The sequence below is a fragment of the Dreissena polymorpha genome, chromosome 15, assembly GCF_020536995.1.
Source record: "Dreissena polymorpha isolate Duluth1 chromosome 15, UMN_Dpol_1.0, whole genome shotgun sequence".
Lineage (NCBI taxonomy): Eukaryota > Metazoa > Mollusca > Bivalvia > Myida > Dreissenidae > Dreissena > Dreissena polymorpha.
In genome coordinates, this window is record NC_068369.1 from 20,161,484 (window position 1) to 20,178,616 (window position 17,133).

Genomic DNA, 17,133 nt, shown 5'->3' on the forward strand with positions numbered 1-17,133 from the left:
CAGTCAATATAGACTTAACATTTTTTCCAAAGGCGGACATTGGTTCACTCATGATTATTATCATAATTATGATACGGATGATTATCATTGGTTTTTACAAACGGCCATGACGAACTACTTCATTGAGATCTTTAAGCTACGGGAGAGGCAGCGTCTCAAGACACTCTCGAGTCTTTTCCTGGGTAAAACAGTACCTCTTTTCGGTAAGAAAACTGAACTTTGTTAGATTGGTGATCGAACCGGTGACCTCCTGAATGCTAGGAGGTCACCATAGTGTCCACTTCACAGCCATGACTTTCAATGGTTATCTATATTTTAATATTTCATAGGCAGGCAGCCCATGCATGCATAATGTTAAAGGCCCATGAATGTCCCTCAAACGATAAGCTGCAGCTTAACAGACGCATTGAGGCACTGCCATTGCTTGGCTATATTAGACAGCAACGATAGCGGTCTAATACATACATTCATGAGCTCGCATTGATTCGCGGAAAAGTGTTATTGTTTGAGTGGGTGGTTATATATATTTCTATGAAAACCATACACAATACATTGCCTCGATAGAAGGACCGACAGAAAGTGTCATGCCAGTGTTTAACGTGACGTCATTCGGCGATCGTATTGCATTGTCCTTGACCTATACTTCTGCCGATGATTAATGTTATTTTGAACATAAATCGGATATGATCGCCGTTTTGCGTAATTGATTGATTTACAGCTCGTAACAAATGGGAAATGCTTTTGTTACCTATAAAATATTTAACATTTTCTGGAAAGCTTAACAATGGCCCAAACAATTTCCGATTCGACACTACATTTACGTCAATTCAATTCAATGTACTAGCGTAATTATATGAGTATGATTTATTTCACTGACGGCCATGGCGACACAGTATTTATTTGATACAAACTGTAGAAAACAACACATATAACAGTCTTTTGTTAAAAAAGAAGACAACTGTCTTCTCAGATAGATAAATGTGTTTGTGGTTTTCATTAGCTCAACATCTAGTATAAAGATCCAAAGTGCAAATGTATTGCCATGTCAAATACTACTTTATAACTGACACGTTCCTGTTTATAGAGAAATAAACGAGTCATATTAGAAAATTTTCCTCACAAATGAACAGCAATGGAAAACGGTCACTATGTGCTGATTATATATAAACACACAAAAAAAGAAATATTTACGTTGTTAGTTACTTTGATAATAAGTGTAAACGCTTCCATCTATCGCGCAAGCGAGTGCTACATCGTATCCATGTGTGTGTGTATACAGTAGTAACGGGAAAGGTTTTAAAAAGTTATAACTGATGTATGTTTTCGAAAATATACAACAGGACACAGATGTTTGAAAATATATATTTTCGGACACTCGACCACAGGTCCATTTGCCGTATTACAATTTACTTTTTATGTGCAACGGTCAAAATAAAGCATAAATTAGCATTATTCATAATCACACGATTGATAATGCCTGTTTTCAATGTTTTTTTATTTGGTACTTCTTGTGTTCAATAATTTTAATATACAACGATTGGTATTTTTTGTTTTTATTGTTTTTAAAATACAACGATTGGTATTTCTTGCTTTCAATGTTTTTAATATACAACGATTGGTATTTCTTGTTTTTAATGTTTTAAATATACAACGATTGGTATTTCCTTTTTAAATGCTTTCACAGTTCAAAACCTAAAGCTACATGTTTTATTGAAGATTTTGCTTTTATAATGCGTGTAATAGCCATCTAACTGATATAAAAGAGAAATTTTATAAAGAATGAGTTTTATCATGTACACAAAAAAAGGAGTAAATATTTAGATTAATACGGAAATTAACAACATTTCCTCAAAAATATTGGTGGTAAATTTACTTGGTAAATAGGTATAGCACGTGTATTAACTTTATGTTTTATAACTAATGAAATGATTTTTGGCCTGGGGCGTAGCCCTAAGGCCATAGCAATGATACAAATTTCTGAGACAGTCAGAATTGACTGGCTGCCAAAACCCACGAATGAATGAATTCCCAAAAGTCCGATTTACCACTTGGCGGTAATACATGCGCAATCAAAGAAGTTCTTCGCAGATCTCAATAACCCGCCTTGTAAATACAGAGCATCACTATATAACATGACAGTGTCATAAAATGTGTAAAAAATATTATTGAAGCAAAATTGCTAAGCATTGGCTACGTTTTTATTATTGTTTGCATATTCATGCGATAATAAGTTCCTCACTTGACGGTCTAGGCCGAAAAGATACGAGTGTCTACGGAGACAGTAAGAAGATTTTTTTTCTGATATATATTTTTTGAAGACATTACATTTTGGTATTTATAAATATATTTTAAGATATTGTTATTTTATTTTGTGTTAACGAGACATTCAAGAAAAAAGAAAATGAAAAAAAAAAAACAACATAAAATATTCATGATCATTCTCGGATATATTCGAAGTTACCGGATATGATATTTCACTGCGCAGATCGAGCGCGCAAATCGAGCGCGAAAAGTTCTACGTAAGACAACGTACACAATCTGTACACCGTTCTTTATCATGGTAAAGGCCCAGTCTCACTATGATGCCGGCGGAGTCCCTTTGCGTAATACGGAATCTACCGGGATGAACCGGGTCTTTACCGGGATGACCCGGGGCTCCATCGGGGACGAACGGGATGAACCGGGGAAAACCGGGGCTCCACCGGGAAAGTATTAGAATGTTTAATACCTCCGGGATGAACCGGGAATCACCGGGAAGAACTGGCAACGACCGGCGCGGCACCGGGAACAACCGGGACGGCACCGGGAACAACCGGGACGGCACCGTAGCTCTACCGGGGTCCATACAGACGCCGGCAGAGCTACGGCAACGCCCCGGTGAAAGCCGTCAGAGTTCCGGTATAGCTACGGTATATAAGAAAACAGGCGCTCTGCCGAAACGCCACCGGCATTCACAGGGTCTCCGCCGGGGCATTACCGGCGGCGATCGGGGTAACCCGGGGCGTTGCCATAGCTCTGCCGGGGTCAGATGCCGGTATAGACACGGTGAGTGCCGGCGGTGTTACGGTATACCGGGGCTCTGCCGGCTTTCACCGGGGCTCAACCGGGGCACTACCGGCGACAACCTGGGCTATGCCGGTACACTGCCGGCTTTCACCGGGGCACTACCGGCGACAACCGGGGCTCTGCCGGAACTTCACCGGGATAAACCTTAACCAGTCCGGGTTGACCGGGACTCTGCCGGGCGGTTGACCGGCTTCAACCGGTGCGGCTACGGGAAATAGTGTGACTGTGTTAAAAAAAATCTACGAATCATCCCGGTCCTCGCCGGTCGACCGGCGTTAGCCAACCGGGATGGAACAGGGCTCTACCGGCAAAAGTGAGACTTGGGCTTAAGTGGATTTTCTTTTGTATAGATATTACAAAGGAAGTATGAGTGTTTTCCTGATTTGTTAATTATGTAATACAAAGCTTTTTTAGGCTATTGAAAGTGATTTATTTGACGCCAACAATAACAGTTTTTTGCGGCCATGTTGTTATTGCATATCTTCACCGCCTATGTAGACGAACCTCTACCAGATCTGTAGAGTTGAACAAAAGATTATCGTTCCCACAACCTGTATCGTGTTGTCCTCCACCGTATATGTACACTGTAGTAAATACACAACTATTGTCTTGTCTTACAATCTCTGAGCTTCTGCACTCAACCGCTAGGGTCAATCCGTATAAATTCGGAAAAAGGGAGAAATTCGGACAAAACATCGTAAATGCATTTTCCGTCACACTAAACCTAGCCCCAGGCCATCTGTGCCTACAGCGCTTTGATTTATTTCTGTACTCAGACTTTCGCATAACTACCAGTTATTGAAAGTGGGTTTCTCTGCTCACCAGTTATGAAAATGGGGGTTATTTTTGGATTTTGATACATGTGTAACGAGTGCCTGTTGTAAACATCCTGGTGTTCACGTAAGATTAACTATGATGGTTCTTGAGCCCACCTTTCCGTGAAAACTGCTGAGAAAACTTGCATATGACCTAAACATGCACATACAATGAACCGTGTCAATCGCAAACAATCGGATACTTGCGTATTAAGTATTCACTAACTATTTTATATCGATAATTTATATTAAGGTTAAATAGACATCACTAGATCATCCTGTGCGTAAGAAAAATGTCAAATGAGTATGAAAAATTTACTTACTTAAAACATAAAACAATCTGCCGTTGGTCGCCATTTTGAACACCAATTGGTATTTTTCTCACTTACGCTCCATCAGTTGCTTGCGTAAAATCCACCCCCTGGTAATTAGGCTAAATTCTGCCCTGTTATTATAGATGAGTGACACCAGAAACAACACGAGTCAAGGTTACTTATTGACATAAAACGCTAACAAAAGTCAATGAAAATACTAACAAGATAGTGTTATGAGGAGCGTTTTAGCAATTTTATTAGACTTTTAATAGGTTTGGCAGAAATATTAAATACATTTTGACACGACATTGTTTATGCTGCGCATATCGCTCGCATCTGATTATTTAAAAACTAAAAAAATACAATGTATGTTTATTTTTAAAGCTCTCGCTTTCTCCATTTATTTTATTTTATTAATATCAACATGTTCATATATGTTTTTATTTTATTATTTTTATTATTATTCATTTATATTTTATTTATTTTATTTGGTGGGGGGGATGCTCAAAGTACGCCGAACAACTGATCTTTTTATTGTGGCATGTTAATTCACAGAGTAGAGTGGTGTGCTATCGCCATTTCCTGTCTTTATCAAATCTTTTGAAAGAATCTAACGAAACGGACTTCAATGTCATTACGGTCAAATCGTGATTTCTAGTTATGTCATGACTGATACAAACTTTATCGTGTGAGAAAAGCACCGCCTGCATTTACATAGGCGTAGGTACAATGAGAGCCGTTTATATTTCAATGATGCTTTATTAACCCATGTATGCCTAGTGGACTCTCCCATCCTTCTAAATTGGATCAATTTCTTCCCAAAATTAGAGATGTCTGGTATATTTTTTATTTCTATATTTAGAATATTTCTTACAGAAATCCTTTAAGCAAACAACGCAGACCCAGATGAGACGCCGCATCATGCGGCGTCTCATCTAGGTCTACGCTGTTTGTAAAGGCCTTTTTTCTAGACGCTATGCATACATGGGTTAACACTTGGGGATGCGACTCTGAGCACGAGTTTGTGAGGAAACAAATAGATATTTTGTGAATGTATCCTATAATGGGAAAAGGGGTTAAATCAAGACGACTAATATAGGAAACATTGTATGATTTGAAAAGTCAGACTGTTTTTCTCAATTAGGTGTATGAATAGGTTTTATCCCAACGCTACGGACCAGGGTTTGTTTTAAGTCTCGCTTAAGTAACAGCTCTGTATTCAGTATGTATGTAGGGGTAAGTCTCGCTTAAGTAACAGCTCTGTATTCAGTATGTAGGGGTAAGTCTCGCTTAAGTAACAGCTCTGTATTCAGTATGTATGTAGGGGTAAGTCTCGCTTAAGTAACAGCTCTGTATTCAGTATGTAGGGGTAAGTCTCGCTTAAGTAACAGCTCTGTATTCAGTATGTAGGGGTAAGTCTCGCTTAAGTAACAGCTCTGTATTCAGTATGTATGTAGGGGTAAGTCTCGCTTAAGTAACAGCTCTGTATTCAGTATGTAGGGGTAAGTCTCGCTTAAGTAACAGCTCTGTATTCAGTATGTAGGGGTAAGTCTCGCTTAAGTAACAGCTCTGTATTCAGTATATAGGGGGAAGTCTCGCTTAAGTAACAGCTCTGTATTCAGTATGTAGGGGTAAGTCTCGCTTAAGTAACAGCTCTGTATTCAGTATATAGGGGGAATTCTCGCTTAAGTAACAGCTCTGTATTCAGTATGTAGGGGTAAGACTACTCCAGCAACTGAAATTCTGACTAAGATCCTCTCGTATTGTATTTTGGGCAACTGACAACTCGCCTGTATAATACACGACATTACATACAACTTAAACGTTGAAGATATGACATTCATCAAAACTGCCATTGAACGGTCAATCAAAGCACAGAGGGCTTAAACCGGCTGCGAAGCTTGAGTGTAATTGCAAATAGGGATACAACACAGCACTAAATTATATTTTTTAATAAAACATTATTAATAGTTTATGAATAATATGAACATTGGTGGTTCGGCTCAATGTTTCAGTTCGGTATCAGTCACCACGCCTGCACGTGTAGAATGAGTCGTATGAGTAGACACAGTTAAGATGAAACTCCACTTTATATTAAAGGGATTTGTTCACAGGTTGGCAAAATAAGAATAAACATATAATGGACTAAAACAGAAAGTATACATAATATTCAAACCAACACAAAACACTTGTACCGAAGCAAAAAATATATTAAAAGAACGGTTGATTGGTGGACTATAATCACCTAAAATCAGAAAAATAATAAATCTCATGTAAAGCTTTTCATAGAAGAACATTTAAAATACACTTATTTCTAAGATTGTTCGAAGAAACCTACATATGACAGTGGAAGTCGATACAATAGTGTATCTGAAGTTCCCGGGTTCGAGCCCCGCGGTATGCAAACTTGTTTATCAATCAGTGTGTCTTCTAAGGATGATTATTGAAGACTATTTCGAATAGTATACATGTAGTTGTATACGGAAATATTAGTTATGACATTTGTTTTTCAAAAATCTGTTAAATAGTCCCTTTAAGTATTTGGATATATTCGGGATAATGTTTTAAAGGGACTTGCTCACATAATGTTTCTCTCCTTTTTTGAAAAACAAAAGCATTAAATGTATAGGAAAGAAATGTAACTTAAACAAAATATCAACACAAAAATGGTGTCTTCGCTTTGTCACATCAACATATATTCGTTTGCTTCATGCTTAAAGATATCGACTCAAATGATCGTTGCTTAGGATTTTACCCATTTATGCCTAGCGTCTAGAAAAAAGGCCTTGGTAAACAGCGTAGACCCAGATGAGACGCCGCATGATGCGGCGTCTCATCAGGGTCTGCGCTGTTTGCTTAAAGGAATTTCTGTAAGAAATATTCTCAATATAGAAATAAATATACTAGACATGCCTTATTTTGGAACAAAAAGATCCAATTTAGAAGGATTGGAGAGTCCACTAGGCATAAATGGGTTAATTCGAAGAGTATCTGAACGTGAGGAGGCAGTTCAGCGGTCATTAGTTGGCTTATCAATATAAATGTACACTTACTTTGCCAACCTTAATAGTAAATCATGTAGTGACAACGGAATATAAACGATGATAGAAATAATGAAAATCCGGAAACATTTCTGAGCGAGAGTCTTGTTAACATTTTCTTGTATTTATTGATAGGGACCTTGTCACAAATTGTGGCATGTACTGAAGTTTTTCATGAAATGCTTTATATTGATAAATATAAACATCGAATCTAAAAAGCTCCATTAAAAAACAAGAATAAAATTAAAGAACGAAACAAGTAACCTTCAACTGAGCTCAAACCACTGACCCCTGGAGTAAAAGTCTATCGGTTAAACCAGTCGGCCATCCGTGTGCATACAATGACTGATGTATTTTATACTTTATGTAAGCAATCTTCGTAGCATCACAAAAAATAACGACAACAACAGAACTCTCCTTATTATACAATCGTATCGCGTTGCAACGATTTATAATCTTCAGGTTTTTAAATCGTAAAAAGATGCACATAATGGATATTTTAGAGCATGGTTAATGTTCAGTATTACTTTTTTTCCTCACAAATACCTTTCTTACAACGATACTGAAACAATTTTCTTAATTGTGTCAATTTTCCAACACGTGCAATGGTCCCTATAAGACCGCTGACCTATTACGGATACAAACCTTAAACATTGCATACAAAAATCAAGCATAACATGATGTGTTTGTGAAACACTCTGTCCCCCATTTATTTGACCGTTGACCTTGAAGGATGACCTTGCCCTTGACTTTTCACAGCTCAAAATGTGCTGCTCCATGAGATACACGTGCATGCCAAATATCAAGTTGCTATCTTCAATATTGAAAAGTTTTGGCCAATGTTAAAGTTTGACGCAAACAAACCAACAAACCAGCAAACAGACAGTGCAAAACAATATGCCCCCAGTATAGACTGGGGGACATAAAAATGATTGAAGCTCGGGTCATCACCATAGATCGGTCAATGCAAAGCTTTTCGGACTTAACCCATTTATGCCTGACGTCTAGAAAAAAGGCCTTGGCAAACAGCGTAGACCCAGATGAGACGCCGCATGATGCGGCGTCTCATCAGGGTCTGCGCTGTTTTCTAAAAGGAATTTCTGTAAGAAATATTCTAAATATAGAAATAAATATACTAGACATCCCTAATTTTGGAAAAAAATTGATCCAATTTAGAAGGATGGGAGAGTCCACTAGGCATAAATGGGTTAAGTGTCTAAACGACATGTCCAACCGTACAGTAGCTTACGTAAACGTTTACATATGACACCATAGGAATTTCATAACGCCAAAATACTGTAAGATCTATTGAGTCTAGGGCTGCAATGCATGTCGAACCTCTTTTCCCAGAATAAATGACAAAACATACAGTCACAAATACAATTAACCTCATGATTACATTGTTTACTAGATCAACATCCATAAATGGTTTCAGAGGATTCTTAACCCATTTATACCTTGTGGACTCTCCCATTCTTATAAATTGGATCCATTTATTTCAAAAATTAGGAATGTCTAGTACATTTATTTCTATATTTAGGATATTTCTTATTTAAATTGCTTAAAGCAAACTGCGCAGACCCTGATGAGACGCCGCATCATGCGGCTTCTCATCTGGTCTACGCTGTTTGCCAATGCCTTTTTTCTAGACGCTAGGCATAAATGGGTTAATAAAAGCAAAATATATGCTGCTTTTTCATTGTTTAAACCTATCTTTTTACAATTTCCTATATGGAAAAAAATGGTAAAATGTATAAACTGAATTGAACAACAGAATCTCAAACTATATTTTACATTTCTAAAAAAATTGTCTTCATTCGCGCACGTTTCTATTTTGAGTTTCTTACAATTTTTACATGTACAATGTTACCAATAATGTATGTTGCCATCATTCATGTAAAAACATTCTTTTTAAACGGTGCTGCCTATATGTTTTATCCGAAACAGATATCTTTCAAAAATGTGAACACAAAGCAAGTGTATTTCATTTCTTGGCCTCAGTTATGACAACAGGTCAACGATAACGCCTCAATTGTATCATTGGTATTAACTCTATGACCTGCAGTAGTTCAGTTGTGCTTGTATAAGACACATACTGGTGAAATGATGCAGTATCTACTGGTGATCGCTTTATGTTTAGCCGCTGCCTTCGCTCACCCTGGCTACAGGGATTTCTTACCAAACGGGTAAACCTTTTCAAATGTTCAATTTCGACTCCAAACAAGTTGTAATGTACCATTTCAAATTTTTTGTACTCGTATTCCCATTATCTTCGCGCCAATTTTGATTGAACGAATTAATTTTGCTTGCTCCAATTTGGCCTGATATGCAGTATTGACTTTTCATGTTGTGACCGCATGGTAAATGTTTTATTTTACTTTGCATTTACGTAGTTTTTTTTTTTACAGTTGTGTGTAAACTACCCTTTAAAAGATAAAATTGCAGTCTCATTAAGAATACTTTTTATAATATGCATTGCCGTCGCTTGAGGATCCGAGAATAAAATCAGGAAGGTTTGACAAAGGCTGCCAAGCAAAGCATTGCTTGTATGCTTTTGAAAATAAAATTTAATTACACTTACCTTCAGGATTTAGCTTAAGAAGCCATGACCCATCAATTAAGTAAATAGATATCTGGCTATCCGAGTTAAGTTTTATAGCAAACTTAAGTTTATTCAAAATAAAGTAATTTAACAGAAGAAAAAGTTAAAAAGTAACTTGTTTTTTTTTAAATAAATACGATTTGTCAAATACATAATATTACCATGAGGCTACTTTTAAACTAAAGTAAGACAGATAATGTTAAGAGAACAGTGGTGTAAAAATTGGAGTCGCGTTCTGAAAAAAACTGGGCTTAATGCATGTGCGTAAAGTGTCGTCCCAGATTAGCATGTGCGTTCCGCACAGGCTAATCAGGGACGACACTCTCCGCTTTTATGACATTTTTCGTTGAAATGAAGTCTCTTTTAAGCAATCATCCAATTTAGGCGGAAAGTGTCGTCCCTGATTAGCATGTGCAGATTGCACATGCTAATCTGGGACGATACTTTACGCACATGCATTAAGACCAGTTTTCTCAGAAGCCATGATATCATTGAATTTCGTTAAAATGACATATTTCCTCGATGATATCAATGTAACACATGCAGTTTTCATACTACATGGGTATCGCATTGGGGAGGCGGAAAACAACAACGGGCAAGGCATGGTCAGGGGTGATAACCCCCAAAAAGGGTTAGGGTAAGGGTTAGGGTAAGGGGTCGGGTTAGGGTTAGGGTTGGGTTTAGGCTAACCCAAACCCTAACCCAACCCCTAACACTAACCCTAACCCTAACCTTCTAACCCCCCCCCCCCCCCTTGCGCAATACCATACCATGCCTCGCCCGTTGTAGTTTTCCGCCTCCCATCGCATTGCGAAAATGGGTCTTATGCCACATGCACCAAGCGTAATTTCAGTCAAGCGTGCGCATTAAGCGAAATATGGACCGGAGCTATCCTGTCCGCTGATAACACCATGAGGCCTTAGCTGACTTAATCGCGGTCTGGGAATAACCTAATGATACTGCGCCTAATACTTAGGCAGGTTAAAGCCACGTTGGTCGCTTTAGGCAAAAAAGCCATTTTCGCATGACGGAGCTGAATTATGCCTTTACGATACACACGTATTATTTCTCTATACCAATTTTTCGTCGTGTTATGAATAAGAGTATATTCCACAGTTACTCTGTGCCGAACCCCTGTGGAACCGGAGTGTGGGAAGCCGTTGGGCACTATGATCCCCAGCATCACACCATCAACAAGAACCGGTTTGGACGGGTATGGCGTTTAGTTCACCGATAGTAGCTTTCTCGAAAAAAACAAACATTTCTGACTTTGCTGATACTTAGACAATAACACACGGCAGAGCTGGGCCGGGCGTCTATAATCGGCCCGCTGCCGACATAACGGCCCGAGGGCCTTTGGCCCGAGGGCCATTATTCGGCAAGGGTCGATTGTAGACGCCCGGCCCAGCTCTGTCGTGTGTTATCGTTTATATCACATATCATACTATTTTGGTCCTTGACGAAAATTTATTCAGAAACAGCTTTCCATACTTTTATTTTCATTCAATTGATTACGCAGTTTATGACGTACCTCATGTGACGTCATTTCAATGACTCTCTGGATTTTAGGACAACAACAAATCGGACTTTGAAGTTGGAGTGTTTTATTTAACAGTTAAATATTTTGTTAAGCATCGAACGATAAGTGTGTGTGTGTTTACGATGGATTAATATAATATTATGAATGTGAATAACAGTGTTGGGATATAAAACTGGAATGAAACTGGTGAGACTCCATTTTCGATTTCGTTAAAATGTCGACTCGAATAACGCGATGTTTTGTTGAACAATTGATGGATTATGTCTAAATTTAAGATAAGCGTCAGTGAATGGTTCTTTAACTGTTTGAAGGAAATCGATGTTGAATTAAAAGGGTAATTTCTTTGATGAATACGTCCTTCCTTTGTCAGTCGATCAAAGAATGTCTATCCTCAAAGAATTGCCTGCTTACATCCAGTCCTTTTAAATGGAAAAGATGGATGGCGATGAAGAAATGTGTCCAGAATTTACTTCGTCATGGAAGCAAATTAAATTTCACGAAAATAAACATGGTTATAACACAACTTCGGTGAGTAGAACAATAACCAGTAGATGATGTTTTACTTCTTTATCATAAGACTGAATGTGGACGCCATATTGTTCAGTATTAGCCGCGCGATCCCATTCTTTTCGGATATGAAAAATCGGCCCGGCTAAGCGGGCTGATATGATTTATATCGGCCCACCGGAAATGAATAACGGCCCGCTCGCGACGTCATTTTGTTACTATTTATAGTAACGATATGTGATATACGCATATATCACATATCGTTACTATAAAAAGTAACAAAATGACGTCGCGACCGGGCCGTTATTCGTATCTAGCGGGCCAATATAACTTATATCAGCCCTAGGGCCGATTTTTCATATCAGAAAAGAATGGGATCGCGCGGCTAATACTGAACAATATGGCGTCCACATTCATTCTTAGCCATTAAGAAATAAAACATCATCTACGCAGACTACTGGTTATTGTTTTACTCACCGAAGTTGTGTTATAACCGTGTTTATTTTCGTAAAATTTAATTTGCTTCCATGACGAAGTAAATTCTGGACACATTTCTTCATCGCCATCCATCTTTTCCATTTAAAAGAGACTGGATGTAAGCAGGCAATTCTTTGAGGATAGACATTCTTTGATCGACTGACAAAAGAAGGACGTATTCATCAAAGAAATTACCATTTGAATTCAACATCGATTTCCTTCAAACAGTTAAAGAACCATTCACTGACCATTATCTTAAATTTAGGCATAATCCATCAATTGTTCAACAAAACATCGCGTTATTCGAGTCGACATTTTAACGAAATCGAAAATCAAAATGCAGTCTCACCAGTTTCATTCCAGTTTTATATCTCAATAATGTTATTCACATTCATAATATTATATTAATCCATCGTAAACACACACACTTATCGTTCGATGCTTAACAAAATGTTTAACTGTTAAATAAAACACTCCAAGTCCAATTTGTTGTTGTCCTAAAATCCAGAGAGTCTGTGTAGTTTCGTCATTGAAATGACGTCACATTAGGTACGTCATAAATTGCGTAATCAATTGAATGAAAATAAAAGTACGGAAAGCTGTTTTTGTATACATTTTCGTGAAGGACAAAAATAGTATTATATGTGATATAAACGATAACACACGACAGAGCTGGGCCGGGCGTCTACAATCGGCCCTTGCCGAATAATGGCCCTCGGGCCGTTATGTCGGCAGCGGGCCGATTATAGACGCCCGGCCCAGCTCTGCCGTGTGTTATTGTCTAAATATTGAAATACGCACACTGCTTTTCTGCTTCGATGCCCACACCGCGTTGAAAATAGATCCCATGTGATAAGCGTGCTGCAGGAAAAAATAATAAAACATTCCAAAAGTAACAGCCCCGGGTTCTTAACTTGCAAAAAATGGTTGACTAACTTAACAATTCATCGATATCGAAATTAACAAATACACGTGTCTTTGATGTAATACAATCTTTTGTTATTTTTAAAATCCCACGTTTTTTTCAAGTTTGCTGACAGTTTGAATGACACAACTTTTTTATGTTTGTATACTGTATACGTTAATAACAAGTTTTGTGGTTATTTTTGTTTCCCTGGTTAAAACTTTGACATCCTCGATAGGGCTTTATATCAATACATTATATGACCAAATTTAAGTCTTAAGTATTCAGACCAGATGAATTTAGGGTTCGAGATGTTCTTTTCTAGGAAACGAAAATCTCGGGTCTAAGATGGTTTGCTTTCGATCATCTTGGTCAGTATTTTATCCAAAGACAACAAGACATCTAAATTGGTTTTTCAAATCCGATAATGATTGTCTATTAGAGAAAAGTTTTTTGTGTGTGCCAACATTCTTATATTGTTGAAATCAGAAATCAGAAATACGTCTTAAGGGAACTCTTTTTTACTCTGAAGACTTTGTAAATGTATGCCCGCATTCGCCTTGTTTATTGAATGGTGAGGCGGCCTGGTACCGGTGCTGCGCATGAATGCTTATGGAAAAATATGTGCATTGCTAGTGTAAAATATAAAAAAATATAGACTCATACTTCATTTAAAGAATCAATAAAAACAGTTTTTTTCTTGCCAGCAATATATTTATTCTGTCTCAATTGAATAACGATTCCGGTCCTAGGATAAGGGCTTCCATAATAAATAAGTTTTCTTAAGTTAAGAGTTATATTGGTTTAGGGGTATTGCTTTCTATTTAAGACCAACTATCTCGGCAATTTAAGTGAAAAAATCATAGTGTCAAATCAAATCAAATAATGAATAATGATCAAGCTTTAGTATTAAAAACCTGGTTCTGTATACATGTTGCAGGCATTCGCCGCCGCTGGTCACGCGTGGACACGTGACCTGTGCATGGCGGACAGTGACGCAGACGGCAAAACTAATGGCGCGGAACTCGGAGACCCCACTTGCGTTTGGGTGAAGGGTGGAGTGCCCACCGGTGTTGCTTCTGGACATCCGGGTAATCATTGCATTTATTTGCTAAGCACTTTTACCCATTCATCGACCCTTTTCATAGGCGTCTATCCCTTCTACAAGGTCTGCATAGTGGACATTATTCTTTGATGTTGAATGTTAACAAGTTTTACAGAAATGGAAACATAGTTATGCATATAGTTCTTATACAGAATGTTTATACGGGTAAATCCATATGGACCGTGCTATGTTAAAATGGGGTTTAATGCATGTGCTCAAAGTGTCGTTCCAGATGAGCCTGTGTAATCCGCACATGCTAATCAGGGACGACACTTTCCGCTGTTATGGTATTTTTCGTTTACATTAAGTCTCTACTAAGCAAAAATTCAGTTAAGCCGGAAAGTGTCGTCCCTGATTAGCATGTGCGGACTGCACAGGCTAATCTAGGACGACACTTTATTGACACTCATTAAACCCCCTTTTCACAGGTTTCTTCAGGGTATAATCTAATCAGTAAATTACCGAAAGAAAGACACCCGCTTTGAAAGGTCATTCTTATCTGCCTATTGCCTGTTTGCAAATTGCACCTTTTTACCTCTTTATTTGTAATGTCGATTATATTAAACAACATATGAGGTGCCCTCTGTTTAAGGAATCTGCGAACCTGTCGGTAGTTGCTTAGATGGATTTGAATGCGGTTGCCACGGAAACCAGTGCGTGGGGAAATAAATGTTGTAATTTGTTGTAATCTACTGTAGTTTAACTTCATTAATTGTCAATAAATTATCAAAACACCGATCCTTTTGTCTTAGTTTTTCGTGAGCTACAAATGTCGGGCTGTATTTTATTTAAATGTTTTGATATTACACATATTGTTTATAAAGTGCTGGTCTAATTTTGGTAAACTGATTATGCAACAATAAACTGGCTTTCTGGCGCTTCAAAACATTTTACAGCACAATTTTGAGCGATTGCTTCCGATGCAATCAATGGATTAACGATGTCGAAAATTAATAAATTGTTTACATTTTGTATATTTAAGCATAACCAAGAACTTAGTGCATACAACGTTTACGGCAAAGTAACCTTACGAACATAGGCTTTTAAACAATGTGACCCGTCATGCGAAAATGGGTTATATGCCACATGCGGCCGGTGGAGCTCCAGCCAAGCCTGTGCAGTTGCACAGTCTGGTCTGAATCTACCCTGCCCGGTAATAAGATTACAAAACTTTGGATGAATTTATAGCGAATGGTGTTCCTCTTGACTAGAGTGCGCCACTATGCGGGCTGTTTTGGAGCTACGACGTTCGCTTATTGCAAAAGACCCATTTTAGCCTTACGCTCATATCTGCATGACATCTTAAAGGGACCTTTTCAAAGATTTGGCATGTCTTGAAGTTTGTCTTTAAATGCTTTATATTGATAAATGTAAGCATTGGATCTAAAAAGCTCCATCAAAAAAAGCATAAAATTAAGGAAAGAAAAACAAATAACCCTCAACTGGGCTCAAACCACTGACCACTGGAGTATAAGTGTAACGCTTAGACAATTCGGCCATCCGTGCTCATACATTGAATGTGTATTTTATACTTTATATAAGGAATCCTTGTAGTGTTACAAAATATAACGGCAACAACAGAACTCTCCAAATTATTCAATAGTATCGCGTTGCAACGGTTTATAATTTTCAGGTTTTTAAATCGTAAATATATGCATATTGAGGATATGTTAGAGCATGGTAAATGTTCAGTATTACTGTTTCCTAACAAACATCATATCTACAACGAAAATTTTCAAGGAGATTAATCAATATTTATATATATATATATATATATATATATATATATATATATATATATATATATATATATATATATATATATACAATTATATACAATATATACAATATACAATATTCGCATGCGCAATTTGCATTCCTGGGTTTACCACGTGACGATGATGATCAATCTACTTGCGTTATTTATAGTTAACTGGTAGTTACCTGGTAGACATACTCGGTCAAATTTTATTACCGAATATACTGAAAATATGAAAACTTAACAACATTTTTCAAGTAATGTAATATAGACGTCGTGATATTTTAATCAATATAAATAAATCCAATATAATTGTAATTGTAACAAAATACGGTATTTTAAAACTTGTATTTTTTCGTCAATCGGGTTGACTGTCCTTTTAAATGACTAACAGCAAACATCGAACGCACGTTGTTGCCCTAGTCGAATGCATAGTTGACACCACCAAAGTGCGGCCCTAGGGTAACGCACTGTGGTTATAAACAACAACGTTGGATTGACACCGAAGTATGTACAAATAAGCATTATAAATTTATCAAATGTGTCATTTCCTGGGGACCACGTGAATGCTCCCCTTGATACAAGCGTTTTCCAATACAAGTATTCTAAAAGCATAATAGTACATATTTTTAGGAATGATTTAACGAAACAGTTAACACTCTTGTTTTTAAAATCTGCTTTACAGTAGTAAGCAACTATTTAAAAGGCAAAATCAGGATTTTATATAATAAAAAACAAGTGTTATAACTGTTTAAAAACGATGTATATTACCAAGAACGATACATTGTGTATTGTATATGCTGAGTCCTTCTGTTTGAGACTATCCTGCTGATGCAAATGTTATAATGTGAATGACTGGTGCCGAAAAAAAAATGTGTACACGGGTTTTCAAACAGTGTTCTGAATCGTGATGTCATTATCATCTAGTATGTCATGAAATCACGAAGAACGTGTTGGACTGTGGTGCCTGATCGTGATTTGTTTTCATGATAATGAAGAACAG

At 37.5% G+C, this 17,133-nt stretch overlaps 1 protein-coding gene across 1 annotated transcript; it reads left to right on the plus strand.

Annotated features, from left to right (window-relative positions):
* Positions 1 to 9,264: 9,264 nt before the first annotated feature.
* LOC127860571 (temptin-like) lies at positions 9,265 to 15,109 on the plus strand. The gene is made up of 4 exons (XM_052398699.1): positions 9,265 to 9,422; positions 10,955 to 11,051; positions 14,207 to 14,357; positions 14,964 to 15,109. The coding sequence occupies exons 1-4, from the start codon at positions 9,340 to 9,342 to the stop codon at positions 15,038 to 15,040; spliced, it is 408 nt and encodes a 135-aa protein (XP_052254659.1). The 5' UTR covers positions 9,265 to 9,339; the 3' UTR covers positions 15,041 to 15,109.
* The last annotated feature ends 2,024 nt before the right edge of the window (positions 15,110 to 17,133 follow it).

What these genes read in the sequence shown, in the direction of transcription:
- LOC127860571 (XM_052398699.1), top strand. Translation starts at nt 9,340, where the DNA reads ATGATGCAGTATCTACTGGTGATCGCTTTATGTTTAGCCGCTGCCTTC. An exon ending in ACAAGAACCGGTTTGGACGG is followed by an intron (nt 11,052 to 14,206) that starts GTATGGCGTTTA and finishes TACATGTTGCAG; the next exon opens with GCATTCGCCGCCGCTGGTCA. An exon ending in TGTTGCTTCTGGACATCCGG is followed by an intron (nt 14,358 to 14,963) that starts GTAATCATTGCA and finishes CCTCTGTTTAAG; the next exon opens with GAATCTGCGAACCTGTCGGT.